Source organism: Coccidioides immitis (genome assembly GCF_000149335.2).
Source record: "Coccidioides immitis RS genomic scaffold supercont3.2, whole genome shotgun sequence".
NCBI lineage: Eukaryota > Fungi > Ascomycota > Eurotiomycetes > Onygenales > Onygenaceae > Coccidioides > Coccidioides immitis.
Window position 1 is genome coordinate 1,900,384 of NW_004504309.1, and position 26,630 is coordinate 1,927,013.

Here is a 26,630-nt window from a genome sequence, read left to right on the forward strand (position 1 = left end):
ATATAGACAGGATGTCCGGCCGAGAATTGAAAAATATATGTATATATATATATATCTCTTTATATGTATGTATGTACTATAACCAACACAGGAAATGTTCTACCATCTTATATTCACCTTTAACGGCAACAAGAGCTCCAGAGATGTCAAAATCAGATAGTAAATATCCTGGAAAGAAAAGTGCTATTCCAAGTACGTCACATCTATCATGACGCGGGAGGAGGATAAAGATTGCCGAAGTGAGGCTCGTGGAAAGTCGCATAAAATCTCTGTACTTCAAATACCCCGGAAGTAAAGGCGGAAACATAACCGGAAAGGGGGGGAACAAATCAGGGGAGGTGCCGTAGGAACGAAATAGAACACCATACAGGAACCCTCAGCCGTGGGATGATGTTTAGTCAAGTCACGTTTCCCGACGTGACGTGTCCTCATCAAAATTCCTGGACTAGAGAGTTGACTTTGTCACTTGGGAACTTTTTCATACCTCCTTTGGTTTGTGATTTATTTCTGTGGGGCTCCATAGAACCAAATGTGTCGTATCCAAAAGAAAGGTTCGAATAGTGACGGTGTTCCAGATGTTTTAGCAAGATCTCGCGAGACACAATGTGGTCGCTAGAGCAGAGAAATGCTTTTGAAATTCATCAGCACGGCAAAGAGAGTCGATTTCCCCTTGTTGGGAAACTCATGGAACATAATTGCTCAACCCACTGAACATCCGACAGGCCTAGTATGGAAAGTGGGCGCCCGGGGCCCACAGGTTTGGATGCTGTACATTCCGTCGGGTAGAATGGCAGGATCGCCGAGTAGATTGCCGACGGCGAGGTCAAGAGAGCATCAGAAAATTTGGTAATAATATGGACTAGTTCTGTGACCCGCTCTTTAGCCATTTTCACGTTGCCGTCAAGAGGTGACAGTTCTGTGGCGCACGAATTGACGTATTTCTTGACATTCTTCGCAGTATGTATCAGCAGGATAGGATTCTGATTGTGAGCCATCATGATCTCTACCCAAGGGATGATATTTGACTCCAAAAACTTATTGACGAGAAGTAAGATATCGTGTTCACGAGAGTCGGCTCTAACAAGGTGGTATGAAAAGGCTTCACAAGCATAGACTGAGAAATCGGAGTCCGTGTCATGGACGGCGGAGGTAGATCGACTTCCGCCAGTGCTACGGGGCTTGATGGCCTCTCCGGTGAGATATATGAGGCATATTCTAGCCATTCGGGTGTGAGCCTCGGTCTCACTTACGGCAAATTCGGAGTCCAAACCGTCCTTAAGGAGGAAATTCTTCGCCGTCTCGTGTGCTAATCGTACATTGCTAAATTCGTCAACCGAAATTAGCTGACCGCAGCGTGCCAAAATGGCCTCTTCCAGCTTAGGGAACTCTTCATTAATATCCAGTTTCAAAACTCCAGCAAGCTCCTTCACCGTCAGTGGCCTCATCGCACACGTTGTCCAAGTAAGGATTGCTTGAGAGAAGTTCTTTCCTCGCGTATTAAGAGCCATTTGACCCAGCACTCTCTGGTATAAAGCTTCCATTTCTTGGGGCAGGCCGTCGAGAACTCGGTTGATCTCAGTTCCGCTGTAGCAAATAGGCAGCTCCTTAAGCACCAAGTCCGTCCACAGAAATGATCCGTTAGCTTTTTCTACAATATTTTCAACGAGGGCAGCATGGTCTCCAGCATCCTTCAAGGCTGGAGATTTCGTCTTTACGCCAACCAGAAACTCAACGTCAGAACGAATATCAGACGGTGAGATGATCTCCAAGCGAAATTGATCACGACTAAGCCCAACAATATGCCCCTGCAACTCCGGGGTTTCTCGGCTCGTGATTAAAATCCGGAGCGGTATCGACTCGTCAAGTTGAGGCAGTATTGAGTCGAAGAGAAAGGAGACATTTTCACATTCATCTAGGCCATCGATAACCCAATAATTCGTGGTAGAAGCGGCCTGCAAGATACCAGATAAGAACAGTTTCTTCCAAAGGGAATGTTCATTCTCGTTATCAATATTCACTCCATCCTTTTGCATCTTCGAGAACGTTTCTCGTATCTGGACATCCATGCGCGCCATTTGAAATGCGAGCGACCGGAGACACGAGCTAAGCCGGGCTTTGGACTTGTCCTCGTGCTTAAAGAAGAAGTAGCTGCAGCTTTCATTCGATGCTAGGAGTCGATCGATGGCATATCCGGCAAGAACAGATTTCCCAGATCCAGGTTTCCCCTTAATCCACAGTATCCTCGGCGTGTCCGATGCGAAATCAGACCAATCCAGGTAATTTTGCTTTTTGAAAAACCACTCGCAAGTTCCTGGCATACGATCATCTTGAGCCACTAGGAGGTCATCATCTATTGCACCTGACAAGTCCAAATAATTTTCTAAGAATTTGATCTGTTCGCATGCTGGATTCTCTTCCAATTTCGGCACTATACAAAGTTAGTGGGATTCATGACAAAAGGTAGAGTGCATCTTACCTATCTTAGAGATACTTTCAACAGTCTCTGCAAGGGAATCGCGGAGGATCAGATAACATAGGTCTTTCGGTGAATCAAATTTGCATATTGAACGGTGATCCGCTGGCATTGCTATTTGCTTCTCTCCACGATATCCCAACTTCGCCATATTAGGCCCGACAATGAGCCTACTGAAGAGACCCACTTTAGTTTTACGAGTCTCATAGAACGACCAGAGATGAAGGTTATCGGCGTAATTGCGAAATTCGTCGTTGATAGAGTCAATAGCCGCGGAGCCCACTTTAGGATCTAAGAGATAATCGCGGGACGAATAGGCGATCCTAAGGACATTGTTCAAAAGTCTGGCCGAATCACACCCGCTATGGGGCGTTGCAAGAAAATAGATAGAGTGGATGCGCTTTGCCAGTGTCCTATGCGTTGGATCTTGTACGGCTAGTAGGTATGTTTTCTTGATGACTATGCCGCCCATGCTATGTCCTATGAGCACTATTGGCGTGTCTGTATTACCGAGATACGGCGATGTGTACATTTCGCTCAGTAGAGACCTACAGAAATGATGGGTGTGCAGGACGCTGTCCTTGGTCGCATGCGAATCATATCCAAAGGTATGCACCCGCACGTTTTTAAATGCAGGATCTTTGCGAAGCCATTCCTGCGGCCAGAAGTGACAGACCGAAGATGTATTGCTCCATGTCTCCCTGGAACCGCCACCCAGGCCATGAACGAATATGAAATCCACGAGAGGCTCTGACGGTGAATGGAGGATATTCAGCCCGAGGGGTCCTTTTGGATCAGCAACGCCATCGTCAACAACGGCAGCTGTTCTACCGAAGAGCTTCGTGCGGGAGAAGAGAGTGGTGAACTTAATCTTCACTCTATCATGGAGGGAGTCCGTGGAAGATGAGTCCGTATCCGCTTTCTTGCGCCGAAAACTCTTAATCGGCATGCAACTCAGTCGAGCCTAGGAAAAAACGAATGAGATTCGAACCGTCATTGCTGGTATACGCTGATGTCTGAACTTCATCAACGCGAGTCTCTGGAGGCATGACTCACCATATCTCGTAGATACTAATATTCTCTCTGACATCCTTTGAAGACAGAGTGAGCCCCATTCCGGCGAATTGGCCCGGACATAAAAGGGCTTCAAGAGCCATGGTAATCAGCAAAAGCAAGTGCACTGACATGGCGGCGCCCAATTGCTGACATGCAGCCTCATTCCGGGACTTCAGCCCATTGTGAGATTTCGCAAGCCGAATCATGGCCGGCATTGGTTGACCATGCAGGAGGGGCCAAAGTGGCGATGGTCCTTGGCGACAGTTGGGCGGAGGGGCACGCAACTCTCCGGGCAACCCTACCTAAAACCGCTCCATTCGCTCTCCCAACAGAGCAACATCTCACAAGTTACTGCTAACGTGTTGTTCATTGTTGCCAACGGTTGAACCCTTGATGATACAATTTCCCTATTCCCTTCGCATGGTTAGTGTGCCAGCAACCTCCGAGCCTCTTCCTACCCAAGATGCTCTCCTATTAAGGATGTACAGAATCCGGCTCTCCAATCCCAACATGACAGCTGTGATGCCGCCACTAAACATTGTTCGCTAATGTTTTGAGAAGGAATCTAGATTTTGACTGAATCATATTAAGGCGCCACTGAGGACAAAGTTGGAGGGTTTTCGGCGTTGATTCACCCTCACACTCCTTAAAATGCTACCCAGGTGCCCACTGAGAATCGGAATACGGGCCCACTGAGCCAAAAGAGTGAAAGCTCTCTGGTTAAAAGCCTTGAGCTAACCAGGGAATAGTTTCTGACACCCAGATATTATCCAAGAAATAACACTAAAAATTAAACAAAGGGAAAATTATCTCTGACTTTCATTCTGAAGAGAATGGATCAGTGGTTGGTATTTCTTGGGGAAACAAAATTACCACTCAGGCCATCAAAGGGAAGAAGCACGACACGGTCTCTTGAGCTTAGGTTATTAGCGCCTCCTAAGTCGAAGATGTCGAATGTGCCGGAGGGCATAGATGCTAGACGTCCGTTGACGCCAAGAAGAATACTGTCCCTGCGGCCAATGTTTCAGATAACGTCCATGTAGTTGGAACAACGCCTTTGTCCGAGCCACGAAACCTGAACTTAACATCTGCCAGCTTGTCACTCTTGGCTCCTCAAAACCCCGGCTAAGAATAGTGAGGTTTTCACTGGGATTTTCAGATAATATGCTTTGGCAGCTGTATCTGAGCAGTATCCAAATCTTCTGTAATGTTCGAGAGACGGTCAATCCTCTCTTTTCCAAACGATTATGTCAAATAAATAGTTTGATCCTCTGAGATGTGGATATGGGTAGGCGATATCATTTCATCGAAGCCAATATTTGCTAATGTTGGAGATCTTCCAACTCACTACCTTAACAAAGAAGTCCGCTGATTGAGTTGGAATTCAGCTTCACCTATGCACGGAACACGGATCGTGACATCATACAAACTCCTCCGTTAACTTACAACCGGTGTCCAACGCCTCTCATTCCTGATATAGTTCGTTTGTGATTCTAGCCCCTGTTTAAAAGTAACCGCGGTCGACCCAACAGATTCGACATCCACGAACTCAAAATGCACCTCTCTAATGTATATTAGCTTCCTACATGAATGAATAACGCTCAACATTTCTCTCCAAACTCCGTACTACATACAGAATAGATATGCCTCGGTCGGATATGAATGATGCTTCTGGACGTCTCCAGTGTGGTGGTTAAACTAGCATATGTCGGTGGTTGATGATGAGGCGCGCGAGGCCGTCTTGCTTATTGAATGAAAACCTGGCATGATCCTATCAGCTCTTGAGCACCGGGTCGAGTTGATTCTGAGTAGGAGCATCACTTGTTGATGAGATATGAACCGTGCCACAGGTCAATGAACGCTGACATGGAAAGCGTTTCGCCTGGCGAAGAAGCTGCTGGTGCGGTTTGCATATACTGCGTCGGTTATGTAACCAGCAGCGTATCCCGGGGCGAGAATACGTACTTGAGGTTCCACACGTTGAGAAGTGTTGCCCTTTTTCTCATACAGCCTGGCGTCGAAACTGAGAGATTTGAATCAAAATCATTAACTGCATTAGAGAGCAAGTCATGAACGCTACCAAGCATGGAATTTGTGTTCTGGGTGACGAATTTCAATCATAACGCTTTGGCACAAGTGTTGCACGGCTTCCTTGAGCGCTCGGCTTATCTTGGGGCTTCTGAATCTGACTCGGAGCTGCATGCGTTTGGTTCTTGGACTGCAGCTTGTTTTGCCGCTGTGCCAGGGGTCATCCTTAAGGAACGGGTGTGGACTACATCCCTTTGTGTAAGCCCAGTATGGGTTTCAGCTGCAGAATCTTGCCTTTCTCCGACCAGTGGATCTATGGTGGCGATGTGTTGGAAAGAGGAACCATTATTATATGTACTGTCTTCCATGGTGCCATAGCTAAGATGCAAAGAAAGGACATTTTCTTTTCTGGCGAATTGACCAATATCAAGCTGAAGTAAGAACTGATTCCTCCTGTCAATGAAATAAATTCCATCGCGATATCATGAATGGTGTTATGTTGAAAGAGGTCTCTGACACTGAGGCACTGCTTCAGGTCTTGGCGGCCTTATCAGCCTCCGGAGATAGAATAGAGCCAGGTTGAAAAGATGCTACACGTTTGTTCGGCACACAGTCATTTTTGAACACGCTCTCTGCTCCTTTCCTAATCCTCCTTAACAAATAGATCTTCTTTCCTCAACTTTAGTGGCTGAAAATTTCATTATAACTTGGCACATATTTTGCACTGCTCTTATCCTTCTTATTGCGTCATGCAGACCCATTGTGGCATTTCAAACCTATCCAGCTTTAGGTTAGGGGAATGCTTCCTCTATCACTAGCCTTTGGAAATTTTGGTCCTTGCAGCTCTGCCCATTGAGCATGGTGGTAGGATGCATGTTATTTGTAACAATGATAACAACTTCACTGCCCGCGAATGGATTGCAATTCTTCTTTCTGGAAGTGCAGTGATGGGAGTGAACTTGACCCAATTTATAATCATTGGCAAAATCCCCGCTGTTACAGTGAGTGTGATGACGTCGTGATTTCTCCTTCAATAAAAGCTAGCAGCTTGGAGTAATGTCGCAAGTAATACCAAAACTACTTCACTTTGTGTGACAATCAGATTTTCCAGCCGCAGGATTTAGGTTTGGCCGCCAGATTGGTCCGTTTCGTCCATCATGGCGCTGGTAAGTGGAGTAGAATTCTTTAACATCTTGTATGGCCAGCGTTTCAATTTTGGATGCTTCCTTTAAAACGTGCGGGACATAAATCCAGAAGATGAGTATGCGCGCTAATGTGTACGGTGTACCTTGATGCGCCACGTATGCCGGCACCACAAAGTTCAATGCTGTCGGTGACCACGGAGGAGACGCATATCTGATATTTCGCCATGCCTCGTAGAGAGCCATCAATCTCCCCAAAGGCATAGATCTGCGGATAGAACAAGAGGTGCAGGAACCCTATTCCCCTGTGGACTGATGATAGCATAGCTAGGCCAGGGTTCTCTCATACCTGTGGGCCGCCCGTTATCTAGCCACAGTGGCAGCAACGCACTGGATCCCTGCCTTAAGGACTGACATCCTCAAAGCTCCCGCGACCCAACCCACCAACTTCACCATCTCCTTAGTGACGACCATGGTAAAGAGGTAATTTTCCTTTTTCCTTGTTCCTCTTTTATATATATATATATATATATATTGTTGTTATCCATGAGGGGAGAACAGAAGAGAAGTGAAGAACAGAGAAGAAGAAGAGAGGAAAGAGAGAATATATACTGCGTGAACTGAGAGATAAACTAATGCTTAAAGTGCCCGCCAGCGCTCTGAAGAAGCTTTTTGATGTGGTCAAATTAAGCTCAGCTAGTTAGTCAGCCACTTAGAGTTCGGATTACCGCCAAGACATTTATCTCCTTGAATTATCTGCTTACTAACACAACATAATGCCCTCTTCATGCTTTCCAAAAAGTGATGCACTGGCCGCCAGCAGCGGCAGAACTCCTGATAGGCATCGAAGACCAGGGAATCTTTTGAGATATCGTGCTTGGCGATTTTGCTTGACTTGCCATATCGAGAAGTAAATGCAACATCAAGGATTGTAAAACTGTCAAACAAGTCATTGGATGTGAACCACAGCAATGGGTGCAGATTGTATCGCTGTCACACGATAGGATTCAATTTTATAAATCAAGGATACTTTGTACTCCGTGTGTATGTACTGTGACATATTTTATAGCTGACTCTTACATATAAATGTTTAATTAAATGCTGGTTATAACGGAATTATTTTAACAAATTGGTCAAGTAGTCAATGACGGCCTTGACAACGACACCGTACGTATCCCCGGATATTATTTTTACTATTTATATATTTATTTTATTTTATTTTTTTCTTATTTACATTCGTTGATTTCCTTCACTGTTGCTGTTTAAGCGAAGCACTCCCTAATCTTACAATTATAGAAACTATAAAATATAATGCTGATTTGCCCTAGGCTATTTTAATAACGCTTAAGCCGGGGAATTCTCCAGCAAGTGCGAGGTGGAAAGAATGAGAATCGCCACATTACAGTTCTCACCGCGCCTGAGAGATGTCGACGGTAATATTGAACGCGGCGAGGAGATCCTCAACAAATGGGAGCAAAGTCATGGCGATGAAGCGCGGAAACTAGACCTGCTGGTCTTGCCGGAGATGGCGTTTACTGGTAGGTGTAAAGGCGGCTTGGACACTTGAATACACTGAGATCCTCTCATTTGAATCTTGGCCATAATGACATTTTTATATAGGCTACAATTTCTCTTCTCTGGAGACTATCAAACCTTACCTTGAGCCTACTCGTTCCGGACCAACGGCAAAATGGGCTCGTTCGACTGCACGCCGACTAGGCTGTGTGGTCTGTGTCGGTTATCCGGAGATCCGTGCTACTAAATCGGACCAGACATCGATGCAAGAATCCTCTGAAGCCGAAACATCCAACCTTGAACATGAGAAGCGGTTCAATTCGCTTATTATTGAAGATTCGTCTGGAAATACGTTGCTCAATTACCAGAAATGCTTCCTCTATTACACGGATGAACCCTGGGCATCTGAGGGAGAGAATGGAAAGGGATATTTTCCACTTCCGGTTTCTGTACGATCAAAACCAGGCGAGACACTCAGTAATCGCCCACAATCGACGGTCCACATTCCCACGGCCGTTGGAATATGCATGGACATCAACCCTTACAAGTTCATTGCTCCGTACACTGCATACGAGTTTGCCACGCACGTCCTCGACAGCGGAGCAAAGCTGGTCATCGTCTCAATGGCATGGCTTACTTGGCTTACCTCTGAGGAATTAGCTGGCGAACCACAAACGCCAGACACAGACACGTTCCAGTACTGGATCCAGAGGTTCTGGCCCTTGATCACCAGGGACAGCTGGGACGGTGAGGAGATCATCATTGTGTTTGCCAACCGGACTGGAGAGGAAGAGGGCATGGAGGGGAAGGACACGGCGCGATATGCGGGGACGAGCTGCGTAATTGGGATTCGCAAGGCAAACGCAGATGACGGAGACAACAGCAAAGAAGAGGAGCGGAGGTATTTTGACGTCGACATTGTGGTTTGGGAGAGACTTGGGCGCGCTGAGGAAGGCGTTTGCTTTGTAGATACAGATTTGCCTCCTAAGATGGTTTTCAGGGTTGTCAGGAGGCAGGGAGAGTGATATCAAATGTGGTTTGACTGCTAGGAGGATGTACCGTGTTTGTCAGCGGCTTTTTCATGCTAAATCTGGTTTCTGTCTTAGAACAAAGCATCTGGTAATTTATGATCATGATTCTATTAGATGGCTTTGTAAACAGGGGTTGACAGGTTGTTTATCCCGAGTGCATGACAGTTAATTATTTGGCCCTGCGCTCTTCTGCATAATGATAATGAAGCACACACTTGAGTACAGCCGCATAGCCAGCATGTTCAAAAACGGATTTTTGAGCGGCAGTGCCTAGGGCTACGGCACCCTGCGCCCTGGAATTTTCCAAGATGGATATCCTGATCCCATGATCCCATGTGACCCACGCTGAGACGGTAAACACACATAAAAAGCAGACTTTCCACCCTCTTCTGAATTTTTGTCGCTTTTTCTTCTTCATCCCCACCTCTGTTTTTATTAGTATCCTCGTCAATCCATCGAAACATGGATCGTGGCTGATGAGTTGCGAGTATATGTACGGTACCTCGTACTCTTACAATACTGATAATGATATGAAAAGCTTCCTTGACGTCCTCTCCGGACAGTGAGGGACGAGCTCGACCTTTAGACTGGCATGATGCGGTAGCCAGCCTGACATATATGGCAACGGGGACCGAATTCGTCTTGTCGACAAGACATTGTATACTTCTCTAGTCATTAATAGCCCAGCGGAGTCAAGGAGAGCAAAGGGGAGACTTAGTCCGATGCCCTCTCTGAGCCTTTGGTAATGTTCGTCTCCCATCACCTGTCTTCCTTTCGCTTACATATGGATGAACATCTCCAGTGTGTTTGTTAACTTGATTGCATCCCAATACAGGAAAGCTGGTGAGCGAGTAGCAGTCTATCACAGACGCAAGGGCAGCGCGTTCGCGTTAGAGATCGAGCTTGTTCAAGACTCGGCGTGAACCTACACCGAGGAAACTCCCATCGGAAAGGACCCAAAGCGTTGAAGAAGGGATAACCTTCAGAATAACGCGTAGCAGGCACGCCATTCTTTAAATACACGTGTCTTTCCATAGCGGTCTAACTGAGAGGCAGGTAGAAGTGAATCAAGTATCGATTATAGCTCATGCATCAACTATACAAGCCGGGGTCGGGGAATCACTGACTTGTACTCTCTCCTTGCAGCCGGAACATGGGACAGTTCCTCGAAAGGGTGTGGATGTCTTGCGTTCTTAACACTGTAACGGTGAAAGCCATACAATCAGGGGCAGAAGAGCGTCCGCAGTCCAGCTGCCATGGCCGCATTGCGGAATTGCGGTTGATCTAGCTGGGCGACCGGGCGTAAACACCCGGTCTAGCCCAGTCGGAGGTCCGAAGCGTCTGGGTGGGCTGGAATGGCCAGAAGGAGCCAAGGGTCCTCATGACTGCGGGGTGAGAAGCATCCAATCATAGTGGCTAAGGGAGATCTTCAGAGCAAGGGCTAATTTGTCATCATCGCCAAGAGTGGTCAGTGAGGGCTCGTCAGGCCACGGGACCAAGGCACATGACCTGGCTGGAGGAAGGGAATAAGAGTTGTTGTTGAATGGTGGTGGGTGACGGTGATGGGAGGTGGTGTGGTGCTGACGCCAGACGGAGGACAGTGTCCTGTAAGTGGATAACCCATCTGTGTGCACCGTGTGTACAGAGTAAGGACGGATCGAAGATGCCCTAGCCCAAAAATAGAAAGGCAGGGTCTTATGCTAATATTTGTCTGCGCGCAGCTCCCGTCTCCCGGCAATGCGAAACTGGATGTCGTCTGGATAGACTAAGTGAGTGAGTGCGGGTTCGAGGCTAAAGTCGAATAGATGTCGTCTTCCGGCAGCTAAAAGCCTGCACTTCAGTGTACTCCGTATACGGAACATGCCTAATGTGCGAGTGTTAGTCTGTCTACGGAGTACTGATGACGGCGATGCGGCGCAGGGACCTTTTGCCGGGGCGGCTCTTCGTGCACGAACACCGCCAACGGGGCTAGTCCCGATCGGGAAACGGGGAAGGGCGGCGGGGTGGCTCGCCTGCCCGGCCGTAGGGGCAGCCACCCCGTCACCTGTTCGCCACGTGAGTCCTCCTCTCACTCGCCCTCTCGCTCTCCCTCGCCCAAGCTTCCGCTCCCTCTTATTTCGCGTCCCATCCTCCATTTCCTGCCTCAAAATCCCAGGTTGCCATTCAGGCTCGCTTCTTCTGCATCTGCTCTACTTCCTTCGCCCGGCAATTTTCCATCTTCGCGCCTTTTTTGTCTACTTTCTCGTTGACTCGAGATCTATATCCACTCACATCCACCCTTCCAGGCCAGCGAGCAGGTGACTTCTCGTCACCTGATAAACCATCAAAAGGTAGGCTGGCTTCCATCCCAGCACCATCCCCAGCATACCTCCCCATCCTGCTATCGTCGTCTTCAACACGAATATTGCCTTGTTTCTGCTTCATCATGCTCCATTTCCACCCGGCTGCTCGCCACGAAGGTCCACAGCAAAATGCTGGGAAATCTCAGCGTCCGCAGTCGAGCTCATCGCAACCTCTGACGTCGAGCTAGCCTCCCACATCACTAGAGTCCTACCTTTGCTCCCTAAGACCACTCTACTCTTTTGATGCTCACTGTTTTCTCGCTACAGCAAGGTGTCAGATTCACAGGTACCATCTTTTCTGTTGTTTAGCTTGAAATTGCCCCTCTGTTGTTCTCCCAGCGTTAACTGTTGACGCGTTCACCAACATCACATTCTTCCTTGGATCCACACTCAACCATATCTCCTCTACTACTTTTACTGAACACCTATCAACTTTTGCTTCTTCTTCTTTTATTGCATGGACTTTTTCTAATTGGTTTTGATTCGCAGATTTTATTCCCTCAAATCGAAGGTCGGTAGGGAATTTTTCAAGCCCCCAAAATACACCTTAAGTCTGTCAGGTTTTCCATTTGGAATTCCTGACGCCTCCCCCACCCCTACTCTCGGTGCAGTTGCATCCTTCGCCTTAACATGATTTATTTTTTTTCCGGCAGCCTTGCAACGTATTTGAATTGCCAAGCTGATAGGACAAGCAGCCATGTCTGACAACATCGGCTCGATCTCCACCGCTGACGGAAAGCGCAAACGCGAATCTCTTGACGCTGGTGATAGCCAGCGGTTGGCTCGCTCGCCTCCCATGGCGAACACCAACGCCAATATGCACCCGAACAATGGCAACATCCATGGTGCGCAGTTCCCGCCCGAGTATTACTATGGTTATCAAGAAGCAGCTCCCCCCGCTAAGCGATTTCAATTAGGATACGATACCCATGGATTAAACAACCCCACCGAGCTGAGCCACATTGACCAGCAGCTTCTTCAGCACGTCGGTGGTCAGAATGGCGTCTCCGATGATAACGCGATGACTGCGAAGGCCGCTCTCGCCGCTCACCCCCAGCCTAAATTCTCGGCCCCAGAGTCGGCTTTTGACAACAACGCCCTCGGCCACAATATCGCCGCGTTCGGCGAAGACGTTACGCAAGTTGCCATGCCAGGTGTGCACGGGCACAACTCCACTGCTGCAGCTGTTTACGCTGCCCGCGAAGCTCAGAGTATCAGCCACTCGAAACCTCCCGTGGGTTCTCCTGAGTGGCATACCCAAAGAAAAAATAATCACAAAGAAGGTAAGTTGTCAGGTCTCCGGCTTTCAAACATATTTACCTTTCTTACACATGCCTAGTCGAACGACGTCGTCGCGAGACTATAAACGAAGGAATCAATGAACTCGCAAAGCTGGTTCCTGGCTGCGAAAAGGCAAAAGGCTCTATCCTGCAACGTGCTGTGCAGTACATTTCGAAGTTGCAAGAGGATAATAAAACCATGGTTGATCGTTGGGACACAACCCAAATGACCACCACTCAAGCCATTGCAGAAATCAGCGCCCAAAATGCCAAGCTGAAGGCTGAGGTCAACCGTCGTGGTGTCCTCGCGATGAAGTGGCTGCAGAGATGCCGAGAAGCCGGCCTCGATTTTCCAGACTACGACGACGACAAGGACCTCTCGCAGCTCGAAATCGATGACGTCCAGATCTAAAGGACCCTTTCGTCAGTCGCCTTCAGCTTTCAATGCATTTTTATCGTTTTTTGCTGGTCTTCGTCCTTCCTTGTACCTTTTTTTTCTTTGCTCAGCCTTATGTCGTTCCGGGTGATGATATTTAAAAGGCTCTGTCACCCGGCCGCCGTATCCAGATTGTATTTTACCGATGGATGGAACGTCGACGACCTTACGATACTTGACGCTTTATCTTTTTCAAGTGGCATGCCCTTATCTCCCTTCGATTAATCTCCTTCATGGTGGCGTTACACGGTGATGATGGACTCGGTGCTTGCTTCAAATGTCTCGTTTCGATGTGGCGAAAATCAAGGTTTTAATGTGTTTTCCGATGGACAAATGGTTGGGGAGGGTTCAGACGTTTATGAAGTTTGAAGTTTTATATTTGTTATCGTTTTCTAAAGGTTTAACTGTATTTAAACCCTCTTACATGAGAGGAAGGGCAATCATCAAAGATTAGCCATGTGAATGCAGACGTTACTATCTCTTATCTATAAAAAAAGCAGCTCCGTCAGTAAAAAGCAATGTAGTCCTGCGGCTACATGGGCCTAAATGGTGAATAGTTTGGCCCTGGTGAACTGGGATGTCGACGGTGAACGAGAATCCTACCTACATCCCTGGCACCCAAGATCTGTCAGGTGATATCAGGTGAGATGGTTGGCCCGAACCCGGGAACGTGGAGAAGAAGCGGCGGAGATGCGGCTCGTCGCGTAGATCCCTCTCCCGGTGGCGGAGTTCCCGGGCGCGCGGATCGCGATTTGCCGCTCCTATGCATCTGCAAGCGCTGGTATTCTGGACTGACTTGTTACTCGACAAGGGTATCGGAATTTTTGAATTGTTAACAGCTTTTGAACAAGTAGTTAATTATAAATTGGTTTCTTCTAGTATGATATGATTCTGAACTCGAGAATATCTACTCTGATAAAAACGAAAAAATAGACCAAGCTGGTTTTGAAATGTAGATTTTGGGCCCTGGCTGGGTAAATTATACAGCGATACGAATAGCGCGGCCTATAGAATAAATTGCACGGTAAGATTCTCATTGTGTTGATTGGAAAAAAAAATAAAAAAAAAAAAAAAAAAAAGGAAGGGGGAGGGGAAACTGTACTCTGTAGATCATAGCGGATAAATGCAGCATAACAAGTGAAGCTATTGCTTTCGGCTGTGAAGGAGAGGGGGAAAGGAAATGCAACACATATGTAGCGAGTACGGAGTATCAAAACACCTTTCATCGAGGGGAATCAAAAGAAATGCCTGGGAACAAGCAAAAGAAAAATAACGCGCCTAAATCCTTCGCAGAAACTAAGAATCCCACATAACCTCGCTCAGTCGCAACAATGCATCTCCACTTCCCCTCTTCGCAGCCAAAAAGTCTTCTCGGCTCTCTGTTCCCCTTGGCCCCTTGAGTACTGCAGAAAAGCACAGCTCGACCAGCACCTTTAACTCATCGTACGTAAACGGCTCGCCGTTCCCGGCCTCCATGGCTTGAACATCTCCGCGCCTAAAGGCTTCTTTTTCCTCTTTGGCGTGTTGCACGGATTTATCCGGGCCTTCTAAGAACCAGTCAAGGAACTTAGCGCTACGTGGAAGGGCAACAGTTTCCTGGATGACGGCGTTGATTTTTTGTTCGGAAGACGGCGATCTGGGTGTCGACTTGGCTGCGGGTTGGGGTGGGGGTACGATTATATTTTTAAGATTCTGCTGCAGGACGAGGACGTCCAGTTGAAGTCTCTGGGCACCATTGACGTTCATTGCACCGATGAATCGGGTGCCAGAGACGAATGCTCGGTCTATCAAATTCGCGAGGCCGGAGGTGATGAAGAAATGTTCTCTGGGCCCTAAGTAGGTGGTTATACTGGCGTCGAAAGAAATAAGGTCGTTGTTGAGCTCAAGGATGGCAGGAGATGCAGAAGTCGGCTGCGCCGAGAGAATGTGGGTCCAATTGTTGTCCGTCGAGGATACAGGAGTTGATGGCGTGGCTTCTGCTCGCTGGGAGCTCATGCCGCCTTTTAGACTGCGAGTGACCATGTGAATCGCTCCACATCGGATGTCCAGATGGAGTGTCAAGAGAGCGGTGATTGCCAGACTTTTGATCGATTCAAGAGTTGTATCAAAGCCCTTAACCGATTCTTCGGTCATAGGTAAACGAGGAGATTGGGCCCAGAGTTCAGATCTTGTTTTTGAAAATGTCCATCGACGGCCACCTGAGAGCTGCCTTGAGTGTCCTCGAGAAGAATCAGCCGTATATGGCGTGATATGTCGCAGTTTCGACAGGCTGCTTACAAGCCAATTCTAAAGGGACGCCATTAGTCCCCGAAAAGTTGAGAGAGCATGAAAAGCTTACCATGCTGTTATAGAGCAATGAAACTGAATAAACTGTTTTTGGGTCTGAAACAATATCGTACGGTTCTAAGGATGTATTATTTGTCCGGTTGATCAATAGATCAATTTCCTGGTCGAGATTAGTGCAGGGCGAAAAAAGGGGTAAATGAACACATGCGAGCTTACCTTGTTCATGAGCTCCTGTCGCTCACTCACATGGCTCTCCCAAAGCTGGGTCGCGATGCTGCGGGTGTCCTCAGCCTCTGCATATGCTGCGGAAGCTTTCAATCGGATGCCACCTGGGTGAAGGGAAGACATTCGGCTCACAAGAGCTATTGTTTGCTTATTAGAGAGAAGACCCCAAATTTATGAAGGGAACAAAGAGATATTACCTTTATACCAGCCGCAGCATTTCTCATAGTACGTGACCATTTGGCCGATCAACAATTGTGTGAAAGCTTGATCATGAGGAATACTATCCAAGACCCGGCTAAACCTCCTGATAAGGTGCATGAAGGTGATTGTTCCCTGAAATTATCAGCGACTGTATCCAAAAAGACAAAAGCAAAAAGCCCTAAACAAAAGCCCATACCTTGAATATTGGCTTTGTCGAGTGCAAGCTCCATTGCGGATCCTCCATATATGCGTCCGCTGCAATAAAACACATGGCACATAATTCTGTCACAGCCTCCTCTAGTTGTGGCTGGAAGACATGTGTCATGAAATCGTCCAAAAACGTAGTCAGCTTGTTAACATCAATATCCGAATCAATCGGAACGATGTCTGTGAGGCGTTGGATGAAGGACAGAGCTGGAGGTAGGAGTAGGCTAATGTTAAAGACATTGGGTTCGATAAGTAATTTATGGCCTGTCCCTGAGCTTTCTTGATCGGAACGAGTTGGGCCGCTAGATGAAAGCTTTTGCCGCGATTTGGATACGAGACCGGGCACGGATGATCGCAAGATTTCGTCCAAGTCAGCTTGTTCAGTTTTGATATCGGCTGAGTTCTGGTCGATTTCGGACAACTTGAATAATTTCTAGAACCTTTGTTAGCTTTTTGCTATAGCGGATAAAAGGCCTGGACGACTTGCTTTGGATTTGTCTCGTTGGATGGAGGAATATCGATCCTCTGCCGCGCCGGGAGCAGTTCTGAATGTGGAGGCCCCGTCTGTGGCAAGATAGTCATGTAGCAGAGAGCGTATCTGAGCATAGCATTAGCAGCCAATATATAAGATGGTGCTAAGTGTTTTTCGCACCTCACTCTGGTACAACTTCCATAGCTCCTTGAAGCCATTCTTTAATGCCTCTTTCTGGTTACCTTCCCTCTTGGCAATTCCTACAACGATGTCGTGAACGACACGATGTCCCTCAGCGATCGCCTCAAATTTTGCATACAAACCCCACAAAAATTCGGAAAGGATATGGCCACGCTCCTCAATAGCATCCAGAGGCCTATCAGGGGCATGAGCATCTTTCTGCACCCTGCGAGTAGAATCCTGATACCGGGCGGCTATTTCGGCACTCGTTTTGTCAACGACAGCGTAGAGTTCAACGGGGAGCCTCTGTTCGATACGGTCAACCATAGCTTCCATATTTCCCATCTTGTGGAGAGTTTCGATAATCAAATGGATATAGGAAAATGTATCGGCTTCCGGGTTATTGGATGTATCGTCAACGAGGGGCGTAGTCACATTGAGGTTTGACAAGAACTTATACACTGGCTTATCCCAAGTAGCGATTCCACGCGAAGTACTCGCGCCACCCATTCCATCCTCCGCGGGTGTCTTCCAGCGGTCCTGGCAATACGGGGATTTGAGGTACAGGTGATCGTGTAGCTCCTCAATGAGAATATCCATCAACGATGTCTCTTGGTTGGCAAAATAAGTTCGCAAGTCTCCGAGCCCGCCAATATTCTCGAATTCTGGGCGATGTACTAGGTCCATTGCTTCCTTCAGAACACCCACAGCGGCTATAAATCGTTTCTCTGATATTCGTGCTTCGAGCGTCTCCGGAAGGGATTGTATATGTTCTATTTGGTTCAGCAATTGCAACAAATCATCATAGCTTTGTGCAGCCGTTGCTAGGCCTTGGAGTTCCGGTTTCGTCGTGAGCAATCCCGATCTAGCTTCTGCGAGTGTAGACTTTAACGATCGAAGCCGGCCTTGAGAGTTTTGGATGCTAGATTGAATGCTGTGATAGGTGCCAATCGCGCCGCTAAACCCCTGATGATGTTCTGTTCAAAGTCAAGATGGACCCCAAGAAGCGATCGAAAACAAGGATATATAACCAACCATTGACAATAGCCTTCAAAGCCTTCTTTAAACCCTTATGCGCTCGTACAAAGTCTGGTTCTCTGTCCGCCTGGCCGAGGGTGCTGCTGTCCATCAACTGAAGCCCAATCTGGACTGGTATACAGTCGTCGCTGGACATGACATCCCATTCCTGATGGATAAGACGAATGATATCTGTAGATAGCAAGTGCCTGTTAGCCACGAAGTGGTCCCTCAACCCATGTATTTCGTCAAAGGACAATAAAACAACAGTATAGAAAAAGCCTTCTTCACCAACCATCAACCTGTTGACTCCGCCCCGAACCCACCGGCGTCTGGCCTCTCACTCCTCCATACTGTCCTCCATCATCATGCCGACCGCCCTGCCCTCCACCAAATCGCCCATCATCCCTGGCCCGCGACCTTGCCCGCGAGCGCGACGAGGAGGGCGTCCGGCGCTCCCTCTCCAGCGACTCGGACGGCTGCGTATCGTAGAGCCCTCCGTACCCGCCGGGCCTACGCTCTCGCGAGCCCGAAGGGCCATAGCCATTGTTCGTAACTAGCGGATTGATCGCCGGGTTTTCCAACTTCCTCGAGGACGCATAGTTTCGATCGGAGGGGCTGGGGCCGGAGTTGGGAAAGCCGTTGCGGGAGTTCATGCCAGACTGCGGAGATGGAGATCTCCCTGGGGAATGGTAGCTGTGGTCGGCTTGGATTCGGCGGGGGGTTTGACCATGATGGGTCTGGATGCGGGTGGGTGTGTGTGGTGTGGTTTTTTTGTCAATCGTGTGGTCTGCGGAATGGGTGTGTTGGAAGTTTACTTAGTTAGTTAGCTTGTGACGTCGGAGATGTTGCTCGTTTGCGAAGATGGGGCGTCAAGGATCGTTTCAGTTCGGAGTCGGGAAGCTGATCAAGAGAGCTACAATGAGTGCACCAAATTCAATGGTGCTGATATCCAAGAGACTTTACAAGGGCGATATTAGGTGCCTGAGGTACGGAGTAATTCATTTTAAATATCGTGCATGCCACTCTAAGAACTTCCTTTGATCCCAAGCATTCGTTTTCATCACAAAACTTCACCGCGTGTAGTATGTATCGCAGAGTAAACAATTCAATTGCAATGGAATATAATTATATATTGATTTACATTCAATAACTAATACTAGAATGTTAACTACCCTCATGGTTCAAACATCTATCGACATCATATTGATAGGATTTTTCCTTTTTTTTTTTTTTTTTAAATCGGCTGTGTCTCCCGCTTCAGCCAATTCCTTGTCAACTCATCATTGTCGAAGAATCCCTTCGTCTTCTCCCAGACTTCAGTGTGGTAGTCATTCACCCACTTCTTCTCCTCTGCCGTCAGCAAAGAAGTGTCCATCAAGTTTTGACAGAGAGGTGTCATAGTGACATGCTCGAATCCAATCCATGGCTTATCCCCGAACTTATGCGGGGTTTTGACCTCCTTGGCCACAACGATATCTAAAACCACTGTTAGAGCTGATTTGAAAAAAAAAAAAAAAAAAAAAAAAAAAGGAGGGGGATTAGGTATCATACTTTCAATTCGGATGCCGAAATTGCCATCTTCGTAGTAACCAGGTTCTGCGCGACAGTGAGCCAAACGTAGCATCGAGCCAATACAGAAAAAGGACTTACCATCAGATAAGACGTTGCCCGCGGTGATGGGAGCTTCTGCATACTGGACTCGCGTGCCAATGCCCATTGGTCCCTCATGGACATTCTATCAAATGAGTAAGCATGAAGTTGAAGAAGAGAGTTTTTATGTGTGGGCGCCAAAAATGCTCACCAGGTATGAGCCAACTCCGTGGCCAGTACCGTGCAGATAGTCCAATCCATTCCGCCACAGATGCTGCCTGGCGAAAGCATCTATCGCATATCCGGTGGTGCCCTTGGGGAAAACAGCAGTATCGATGCTGATCAGACCCTTGAGGACGAGCGTATATGCCTTCTTCTCCATCTCCGTTGGCTTGCCGAAGTGAAGAGTGCGGGTGGTGTCAGTTGTCCCATCGAGGTACTGCGCACCTGAATCGCAAAGATAAACAGCATTGGGGTCAATATTTGGGCAATTACCCCTCTCGGCTCGGTAGTGGATGATAGCAGCATTTGGTCCGGTAGAGGAGATGGTGTCAAAGGAGAGGCCGACAAAATCCTTATGCTTGGAGCGGATTTGTGCCAATTTATCAGAGGCATCAACCTCGTTGAGCACAGTCTTTTTGATAATCAGCTCGTTCTCAAGCCAGGCAAAGTACTCCGTCAGAGCGGCTCCATCACGGATATGGCAAGCCCTCGTTCCTTCGAGCTCGACGGCATTCTTGACGGCCTTGGCATCAGCGATGGGACTCCGGACCTCTTCGACCTTCTCCTCCCCTCCCAGAGCCAGGTTAAGAGACCAGGAAGCCTTGTCAGACAGCAGGAATTTCTGGTGGCCGTCATCACCGTTGCTGGCCACTGCCTGGCTGAGCAGTTTTAGGGACTCAAAGATGGATTCGTAAGGTCGCAAAGCGACTTTATCCCCAAGGTGCTCCTTGACCGCTTGAGTCAATTTAGCTTCATCAACAAAGAGCTCGGCCGTGGAATGAGTAACGATTGCGTATGCGAAAAAGACGGGGTTGAATGGGATACTACAAGAGCAGGTTAGAATCGTTCAAGAGACTCAAGAGGACCGGGATGGTCGTACTCAGCGCCTCGCAAGTTGTAAAGCCACGCAACCTCATCAAGCATCGCTGCGAGTGAAAGTTAGTTAGGCCCAACGGTGCTAAGTTGGAATGGTTTTCGCACATATGACCATGCCGGCCCTCTTCTTCTTGGTGAGCTCCTTTCGCAAGTCTGTGATCTTCTCTTCGAATGACTGCCCAGCGAACTCTATAGGATGGACCATGACCTTCTCCCTTGGGCGGGCGGGTCGGTCTCCTCCCCATACAAGATCAACCAAGTTGTCTGGGACACCAACGAGGGATCCACCGGTGTTTTTGATCGTATCAGAAAGCTTGCGTGCCTCGGCTGCAATGGTCAATACTAAACAGTGGCTGAATTCGAGATCGATTCCTCTCCTTACCCGCTGTAATGAGCGACGGGTCAACGCCGACAACTTTGCCTCCTTCTGCCTGTTCAGCGGTCCTAGAGACAGATCAGTTGTCAATTTTACTGTAGGACATAGACATGTAAAGCAGCCATACCATTCTTGCCAGGTGGGGACGTTTTCCATTCCACGCTTTAGCAGGAGCCAATTCTCATCGAGCTGTTTGGCGGCTTGGTTGAAGTATCTCCCATCGGTGGAGAGGGCAGCCTTGGACATGGAGACGATGGCACATCCTGCAGAACCGGTAAAGCCGGAGATGAATGCTGGGACAGGATGTGATGAGCAATTCTGGTATCTTCAAAGAGGGCGAGGGCCGGGTCTAACCTCGACGAGCATCGCAAGGTGCAATGTATTCTGACTGATGGCTGTCTTCGGATGGGATGACTGTTTTTTGAGGATAGAAAAGCGTGAGAAACCGGACTACTCTTTTTTTTTTTTTTTTTTTTTTTTTTTAAACAACAGGGAGATAGATGGAGCGGGGCAACCTCATAGCATACGGTACACATCAACATGCCGCTCCTTCATCAACTCTCTCAGCTTCGCCAAACGCTGCGACGTGTCCACTGGCATCTCGGCGGCGGTAAACAATCGGTGGCTTGCAGAGAAAAGTCGGCTGTGTTTGTGGATTGGAGGTGGAGAGAGGAGTGTGACCGGGAGACGGAGACGCAGAGAGCAACGGAAGAGGGTCATCTACAGATATACGGCGAGGAGTGAGCGGGGAGCAGGACGGTGAGGGACGGTGAGGGGGTTGGCGGCGGGTAGGCAAGGAACCTTCGCGCGCGCCCGGGATGTTTCTGCGTTGGATCGGGTGGAACAGCACAAACCGCGATGACGGGAGGGTGGGAACTGACGGTCTTCCTCCTTCTCCTCCTTGTTTCTCCCTGTTCCTCTCTGTATCTCCTTTGCTCTCCTTTTCTCTCTGTCTGTCTACACTAGCTAACTACAGGGGCGTGAAGGGGCTTCTGGCTTGGCTGCTGAGGTCTTCACCATGACGTTGACATCAACTCGCTTACCAGTTGGGCGAGCGGCCGGAAGTTAACTGCATTTGACGATGACGAATGGGTCACGGGATCACCGCCAAGCCCAGCCCTGAACGCCGCCCGAACGCAAGCCGCCCTCGCTGCAGGCACACACACTCTCTCTCTCGCTCTCTCTCTCTCTCTGTCTCTCTCTGTCTCTCTGTCTTTCTGTGTGTCTCGCGCGCACAGGCACCAACAGCGGCCTGCGAACCATCCAAACCCCCCCCCGCGGTTTGCTGCTTTCTGCTGCTGCCAACCAACGCCCGCCCGCGCGCCATCATGCCGGTCTATGAGAGAAAGTCCATTTTATTCCTTTTTTTATATCTCCACAGTAACGTCAGATTTGTCTGACAGATCTGGAGTTTGGATTGGTTCATGTGATTTGCGTTCTCGCCAAGCAGAAGAAGATCTAGGCCCGATGCTTGCTGGAGTTGGTTTGTGGGATGAAATGAATTGAATGAATGCGCACTTTTTGCCTCCTGTCCCCCACAAGCATCAAGTTTGATATCCTGGATATTCTCACAATAACACCCTATATAGTAAAAAAGGAAAAGAAAAAAAAAAAAAAAGAAAAGAAAAGGAAAGAAAAAGAAAGCCAGACAGGCAAAGCCATCCGCTGGGAAATGGAATCAGTTTGGCCGCTGAAGAAGAACAAAGATTGTACAGTGACTGTTGTCCAGAGGAACCAACATCCTGCCGCTGCTCTACCTTCATCCTTCTTTTGCCGGCCCTGCGCACATTCCCCTGTTCTCCTTGCTGCTTGAATCTTCCAATCTGCCCGCTGGACCCTAGCTCTGGGTGCTCTTTCCTGTGCATTCTCTCTATCAAACTTTGTCAGTACTTGATGTGATAGTACTGCGCCTCTTGCTTTCCTTCTCTTGGCCAGAACCGCGGTTTTGCTGGTGAAGAAGAGTATCGCACGCTAAACTGCTGCATCTCTTGTAACACCCGCTCCAGACCCAATCGTGCAACTACTAAAAAAAAAAAAAGGAAAGGAAAAGAAAAGAAGAAAGAAAAAGAAAAAGAAGAAAATAAAATAAAATAAAAATCCCATTCTCAAGTCTCTGTGCTTGTATCGCGCAGCCATGGAGAAGCAAGGAGATGCCCCGCAGCTTATCCGCGAGGCTACAGAGGTCAGTTTGCAAATTCAGGCTATCCCCTTATCTCTTTCTTTATTGTGCGGACTATTCACTAACATATTCTGCCAGCTTGCTCAAGTTCTGAGTGCCCCTGGGAACGCTAGCTTTGTACAGACTGCCCAAGCTCGTCTGCAGACCCTGCAGAAATCTGCTGCGGGCTGGGCTATTGCGGATAGCCTACTTGGAAGTGAAGATGCAAACGTCCGATTTTATGGCGCTCTTACATTGACCATGAAGATTCACCAGGACTGGTAAGCTTTCAAGCGCGGTATCCTCCTCGCGGAGTCTAACCTGAGGTGCAGGGCCAATCTTGGAGAGCAAATGGTCAGGGATCTGCTCATCCGCCTGGTGGATTGTTTTCTGCTTTTAGTCAACAAGAATGAAACGCCGGTGGTCATGAGAAAATTCATCACAAGCATGACTGCAATGTTCTTCAAGCCCCAAGCTCCATGGACACACTGCATACGACACGTTGCCATTTCATTAGCGAACGGGAAATATTTGCCAGAGGAGCAAGCTGACCTGCAAAGTTTCCAAACCCTCGTCCTACCTTCACTCAATTATGACCGCCTCCTGGCAGTCATGTCCTTTTCAACCACACTCGCCGAAGAATCTGTCCGACATGCTCAAAACAGGTCCGTCTCCATTTCGTCTTTTGTAGATCTGCGTCTTAATTTCTAACGATATTACAGCTCTGGCTATCAGGATCGACTCACGGCAAACATGAATGATGCCTTTTTTCTGATTAATTATTCCTTCCAGCGTGCTATTAATAATGCACAAGCTTCAGCAAACAATGTTTCATCTGATCAGCCAACAAATACGGCGCAAGAGGCCATCTCATCCCTACAGGTAAATTGACAGTGTTCATCTATGCTACTTGCCTCGCTAACCATCAGTAAAAGGCTTGGATTACTGCAATGCGCAGCGTCCGCGTCGACAGAGGGGCTCTCTCTTCCGCAGTCAATGTTCCAATATCCTGTGCGATCCGGTTCCTCTCCGAGCCTCGCCTCGCCCCGAACACAATGGAACTGCTTACTGATATTATTCTAAGTCAACCAAAGTTACTCACGCCGGATCATTTTACCGGTATCATGGATTTCTTAATTGGGTCAGATGGAGAACAATACGCAATGGCCATCTTAAATGGGGAGTTCGAAGATGATCAAATGCGATTTTTGGAATTGCTCCTCAGATTCGCTTCGTCAGAGACTCAGATACGAGTCTTGACTCACTCCCCTGACGAGAAACATGAACGCATACTGTTTTTACTATTTAAACTGTTCCATGCGCCTGGTGTCGGTGCAGTTGAGGACATGGCAAGTAATCTTCTACTTGAATTTTGGACCGAAGCTGCCGATAATATAAGCGAATTAATCATGGAGGGCGCCTTTGACGAACCGACTCTCTCGGTCAAGGAAAACTTTACCCGTGTTATTGCGGAATGTTTTGATAAATTTAGATATCCCAACCCGTCGGTTCTGAGCGAATGGGAGGACGACGATGTCAAAATCTTTAATACTTTTCGACGGGATTTTAGTGACTTTCTGTTGGCTACCTATCCACTTTTGGGCGTTCCCATGATTCAGCAAATCCAAGAGCGAGCTGCTGTGGCGATACGCGACCATGACTGGGAAAGATTTGAAGTTGCTATGTTTTGCCTGGCATCTTTGGCGGATACGATCGCCGAGAATAAGCATGCTGACGATCTGTTGCATGCGCTATTTCACTCCGAGCTTTTTGATGCTATATGCTTTGGTCGAACGGACATTCCGTTGAAAACTCGCCAGACGCTCTCTGATATGATTGCGAAATATACGCCATATTTTGAAAGGAACCACAACCTCCTTGCACCGGTGTTGAATTTCTTGTTTAGTTCACTGGGAATGCCCAGTTCTGAGCAAGCAGCTGCAAAGTCAATTTCGAGTTTATGCGGGACTTGTCGTCAGCCCTTAACGATATATGTCGAAGAATTTATCAGCAAGTTCGCTCAGCTTCATGCCAATCCGTCCACAAACGGCCATACCCTGGAGCGAGTTGTGGAAGGCATCGCTTCGGTGATCCAGGCCGTTGGTTCTGAACTTGGCAAGGCAAACTTGCTCCTGAAGTTGCTCGACCCCCTGTGCCAAGAAGCAAAGCAGGCCAGAGACATCTCGCGGACCGGCCAGCATGAAGCAGGTCTTGCGAGTGGCTTCAGGGTAATGGGTTGTACGGCAAGCATCGGCAAGGGATTGCGAGCTCCGGAAGAGTTTTGTATTAACCTCGATGAGGAGAGCCCAGATCGTTCTGCCGAAAGCGACTTCTGGACAGGTGATCCTCGTGCGACTTCGCTTCAGTCGCTTATTATACAAATTCTGGAGCATCTTGTAAACGAGTTCTGTGCCGATGGAGATATTATTGAAGGTGCATGCGACGTACTAAAAGCGGGTTACACAGAGAAGTCGCCAGGGCCTTACGTACTTCCCCCTGAAGTGACTGTACGCTTTGTGAAAGCAGTTGACATGACCTCTACACGATTTCCTGTTGTTATGGGAACCGCATCTGCTTTTCTAGCCTCAAGGGCGACAAACCCAGCACAAATTCACGACGAAGTTGTTGAGCTCATAGTTCATTGTTACAACCTCATGGTCCGGATGGCGCAGGACCCGGTGCAATATGATCCAGAGGTGGCCCATAGCTGCATTGACTTTCTAACACGGTCTCTTCCAAAATACAGCCGATCGTTCTTCAGCCTTATCGAGGCGCCTCAAGACAAGCCTGAAGTAGTCCAGGCTATTCTGCACTTTACGCTCGTTACACTCAAAGGCCCGGATACGCTTCCTCTGCGTGCAGCATGCTCCTTTTGGACAACATTGCTGGGGTTACACGACCTGCCCCCTGCTTTTACCCCTGACGGCCTTTACAAAGGACAGGAACAAACCGCTACGGCAAAACCATTCGACGCATATCTGGCGCAGCTGGGCGATGTTGTGATAAGCCAGATCGCGGGGAAATGCGCCCGTTCCGAACTTGATCACTTCAGCGAGGTTATCAAGAAATTTGCCTTTCAGCACCCTGGTGCTGCGAAGATGCATCTGGGCAACGCGCTTGTGTCGCTGGATGCGAGCTCGAACGAAGCTGCTGGAGGCCCGGCAGGCCAGCCGGGCAATAACCACAACGCCGATTCTGGTGTATCTAAGTCTGAGCGGGCAAGGTTCCTAGCGTCGATTTTCGCTGTTAGAGGATCGCGCGCAACGAATAATCTGGTTCGGGAATTTTGGGTTTCGTGTCGGGGGAAGGGCTTTGCGTATGCCTGATTTGCTGGGAACATAAAAAGCTCTGTACTTTCCATCCAGGATTGGAGAAGTCCCTTTTCGAGGATATTGCGGAGGGACCCGTAGAGTATTCGGTTTGGGATGGTGCTAGGTGTGAATTGGTAAATGGAGTGACGAGATGTGGGAGGGTTATGTTTCCTTTCTTCTTTCTACTTTTGAATCAGAAAAAA

The 26,630-nt window shown here is 48.2% G+C and overlaps 9 protein-coding genes across 9 annotated transcripts; 3 read left to right on the plus strand and 6 right to left on the minus strand.

Annotated features, from left to right (window-relative positions):
- Positions 1-641: 641 nt before the first annotated feature.
- Positions 642-4,714, minus strand: CIMG_11696 (NACHT and WD repeat protein; the record flags this gene model as incomplete). The annotated part of the gene is made up of 3 exons (XM_001242277.2): positions 3,530-4,714; positions 2,477-3,437; positions 642-2,428 (listed from the first exon to the last, which is right to left on the minus strand). The coding sequence occupies exons 1-3, from the start codon at positions 3,530-3,532 to the stop codon at positions 642-644; spliced, it is 2,751 nt and encodes a 916-aa protein (XP_001242278.2). The 5' UTR covers positions 3,533-4,714.
- A 508-nt stretch (positions 4,715-5,222) lies between these two features.
- Positions 5,223-5,925, minus strand: CIMG_06175 (uncharacterized protein; the record flags this gene model as incomplete). Its single annotated transcript, XM_001242278.2, has 3 exons — positions 5,223-5,300; positions 5,495-5,552; positions 5,720-5,925. The coding sequence occupies 3 exons, from the start codon at positions 5,923-5,925 to the stop codon at positions 5,223-5,225; spliced, it is 342 nt and encodes a 113-aa protein (XP_001242279.2).
- Positions 5,926-6,677: 752 nt separating this feature from the next.
- On the minus strand, positions 6,678-7,173 carry CIMG_11698 (uncharacterized protein; the record flags this gene model as incomplete). The annotated part of the gene is made up of 3 exons (XM_012358651.1): positions 6,678-6,783; positions 6,846-7,004; positions 7,091-7,173. 3 exons carry the CDS (start codon positions 7,171-7,173, stop codon positions 6,678-6,680), a joined length of 348 nt encoding a protein of 115 aa, XP_012214074.1.
- A 357-nt stretch (positions 7,174-7,530) lies between these two features.
- On the plus strand, positions 7,531-10,588 carry CIMG_06176 (N-terminal asparagine amidohydrolase). The gene is made up of 4 exons (XM_001242279.2): positions 7,531-7,747; positions 7,841-7,866; positions 8,028-8,237; positions 8,320-10,588. The coding sequence occupies exons 3-4, from the start codon at positions 8,084-8,086 to the stop codon at positions 9,237-9,239; spliced, it is 1,074 nt and encodes a 357-aa protein (XP_001242280.2). The 5' UTR covers positions 7,531-7,747; positions 7,841-7,866; positions 8,028-8,083; the 3' UTR covers positions 9,240-10,588.
- A 357-nt stretch (positions 10,589-10,945) lies between these two features.
- On the minus strand, positions 10,946-11,380 carry CIMG_11700 (uncharacterized protein; the record flags this gene model as incomplete). The annotated part of the gene is made up of 2 exons (XM_012358652.1): positions 10,946-11,109; positions 11,170-11,380. The coding sequence occupies 2 exons, from the start codon at positions 11,378-11,380 to the stop codon at positions 10,946-10,948; spliced, it is 375 nt and encodes a 124-aa protein (XP_012214075.1).
- A 3-nt stretch (positions 11,381-11,383) lies between these two features.
- Positions 11,384-13,799, plus strand: CIMG_06177 (HLH DNA binding protein). The gene is made up of 3 exons (XM_001242280.2): positions 11,384-12,432; positions 12,505-12,870; positions 12,927-13,799. Exons 1-3 carry the CDS (start codon positions 12,285-12,287, stop codon positions 13,277-13,279), a joined length of 867 nt encoding a protein of 288 aa, XP_001242281.2. The 5' UTR covers positions 11,384-12,284; the 3' UTR covers positions 13,280-13,799.
- A 635-nt stretch (positions 13,800-14,434) lies between these two features.
- CIMG_06178 (exocyst complex component Sec8) lies at positions 14,435-18,652 on the minus strand. The gene is made up of 9 exons (XM_001242281.2): positions 18,187-18,652; positions 17,910-18,083; positions 16,888-17,851; positions 16,706-16,820; positions 16,212-16,655; positions 16,012-16,147; positions 15,806-15,951; positions 15,642-15,749; positions 14,435-15,589 (listed from the first exon to the last, which is right to left on the minus strand). The coding sequence occupies exons 1-9, from the start codon at positions 18,545-18,547 to the stop codon at positions 14,600-14,602; spliced, it is 3,438 nt and encodes a 1,145-aa protein (XP_001242282.2). The 5' UTR covers positions 18,548-18,652; the 3' UTR covers positions 14,435-14,599.
- A 369-nt stretch (positions 18,653-19,021) lies between these two features.
- CIMG_06179 (xaa-Pro aminopeptidase) lies at positions 19,022-21,872 on the minus strand. Its single transcript, XM_001242282.2, has 11 exons — positions 21,813-21,872; positions 21,486-21,678; positions 21,313-21,372; positions 21,086-21,251; positions 20,965-21,026; positions 20,688-20,909; positions 20,587-20,632; positions 19,696-20,530; positions 19,545-19,629; positions 19,446-19,490; positions 19,022-19,370 (listed from the first exon to the last, which is right to left on the minus strand). The coding sequence occupies exons 2-11, from the start codon at positions 21,676-21,678 to the stop codon at positions 19,129-19,131; spliced, it is 1,956 nt and encodes a 651-aa protein (XP_001242283.2). The 5' UTR covers positions 21,813-21,872; the 3' UTR covers positions 19,022-19,128.
- Positions 21,873-23,092: 1,220 nt separating this feature from the next.
- Positions 23,093-26,624, plus strand: CIMG_06180 (uncharacterized protein; the record flags this gene model as incomplete). Its single annotated transcript, XM_001242283.2, has 5 exons — positions 23,093-23,140; positions 23,216-23,397; positions 23,449-23,781; positions 23,839-23,998; positions 24,052-26,624. The coding sequence occupies 5 exons, from the start codon at positions 23,093-23,095 to the stop codon at positions 26,440-26,442; spliced, it is 3,114 nt and encodes a 1,037-aa protein (XP_001242284.1). The 3' UTR covers positions 26,443-26,624.
- Positions 26,625-26,630: the final 6 nt, after the last annotated feature.

Excerpts from the sequence above, each read along its gene's own strand:
- CIMG_06176 (XM_001242279.2), top strand. The coding sequence starts at position 8,084 with ATGAGAATCGCCACATTACAGTTCTCACCGCGCCTGAGAGATGTCGAC. Across the intron at positions 8,238-8,319 it reads GCCGGAGATGGCGTTTACTG|GCTACAATTTCTCTTCTCTG; the intron begins GTAGGTGTAAAG and ends ATTTTTATATAG.
- CIMG_06179 (XM_001242282.2), bottom strand. The coding sequence starts at position 21,678 with ATGACCCTCTTCCGTTGCTCTCTGCGTCTCCGTCTCCCGGTCACACTC. Across the intron at positions 20,633-20,687 it reads GAGGGCCGGCATGGTCATAT|CGATGCTTGATGAGGTTGCG; the intron begins GTGCGAAAACCA and ends TTTCACTCGCAG. Across the intron at positions 19,491-19,544 it reads GGGCAACGTCTTATCTGATG|AACCTGGTTACTACGAAGAT; the intron begins GTAAGTCCTTTT and ends ACTGTCGCGCAG.
- CIMG_06178 (XM_001242281.2), bottom strand. The coding sequence starts at position 18,547 with ATGAACTCCCGCAACGGCTTTCCCAACTCCGGCCCCAGCCCCTCCGAT. Across the intron at positions 18,084-18,186 it reads GCGGAGTCAACAGGTTGATG|ATATCATTCGTCTTATCCAT; the intron begins GTTGGTGAAGAA and ends TGCTATCTACAG. Across the intron at positions 16,656-16,705 it reads ACGAGACAAATCCAAAGCAA|AAATTATTCAAGTTGTCCGA; the intron begins GTCGTCCAGGCC and ends CAAAGGTTCTAG.
- CIMG_06177 (XM_001242280.2), top strand. The coding sequence starts at position 12,285 with ATGTCTGACAACATCGGCTCGATCTCCACCGCTGACGGAAAGCGCAAA. Across the intron at positions 12,433-12,504 it reads GAACAATGGCAACATCCATG|GATACGATACCCATGGATTA; the intron begins GTGCGCAGTTCC and ends GATTTCAATTAG. Across the intron at positions 12,871-12,926 it reads AAAAAATAATCACAAAGAAG|TCGAACGACGTCGTCGCGAG; the intron begins GTAAGTTGTCAG and ends ACACATGCCTAG.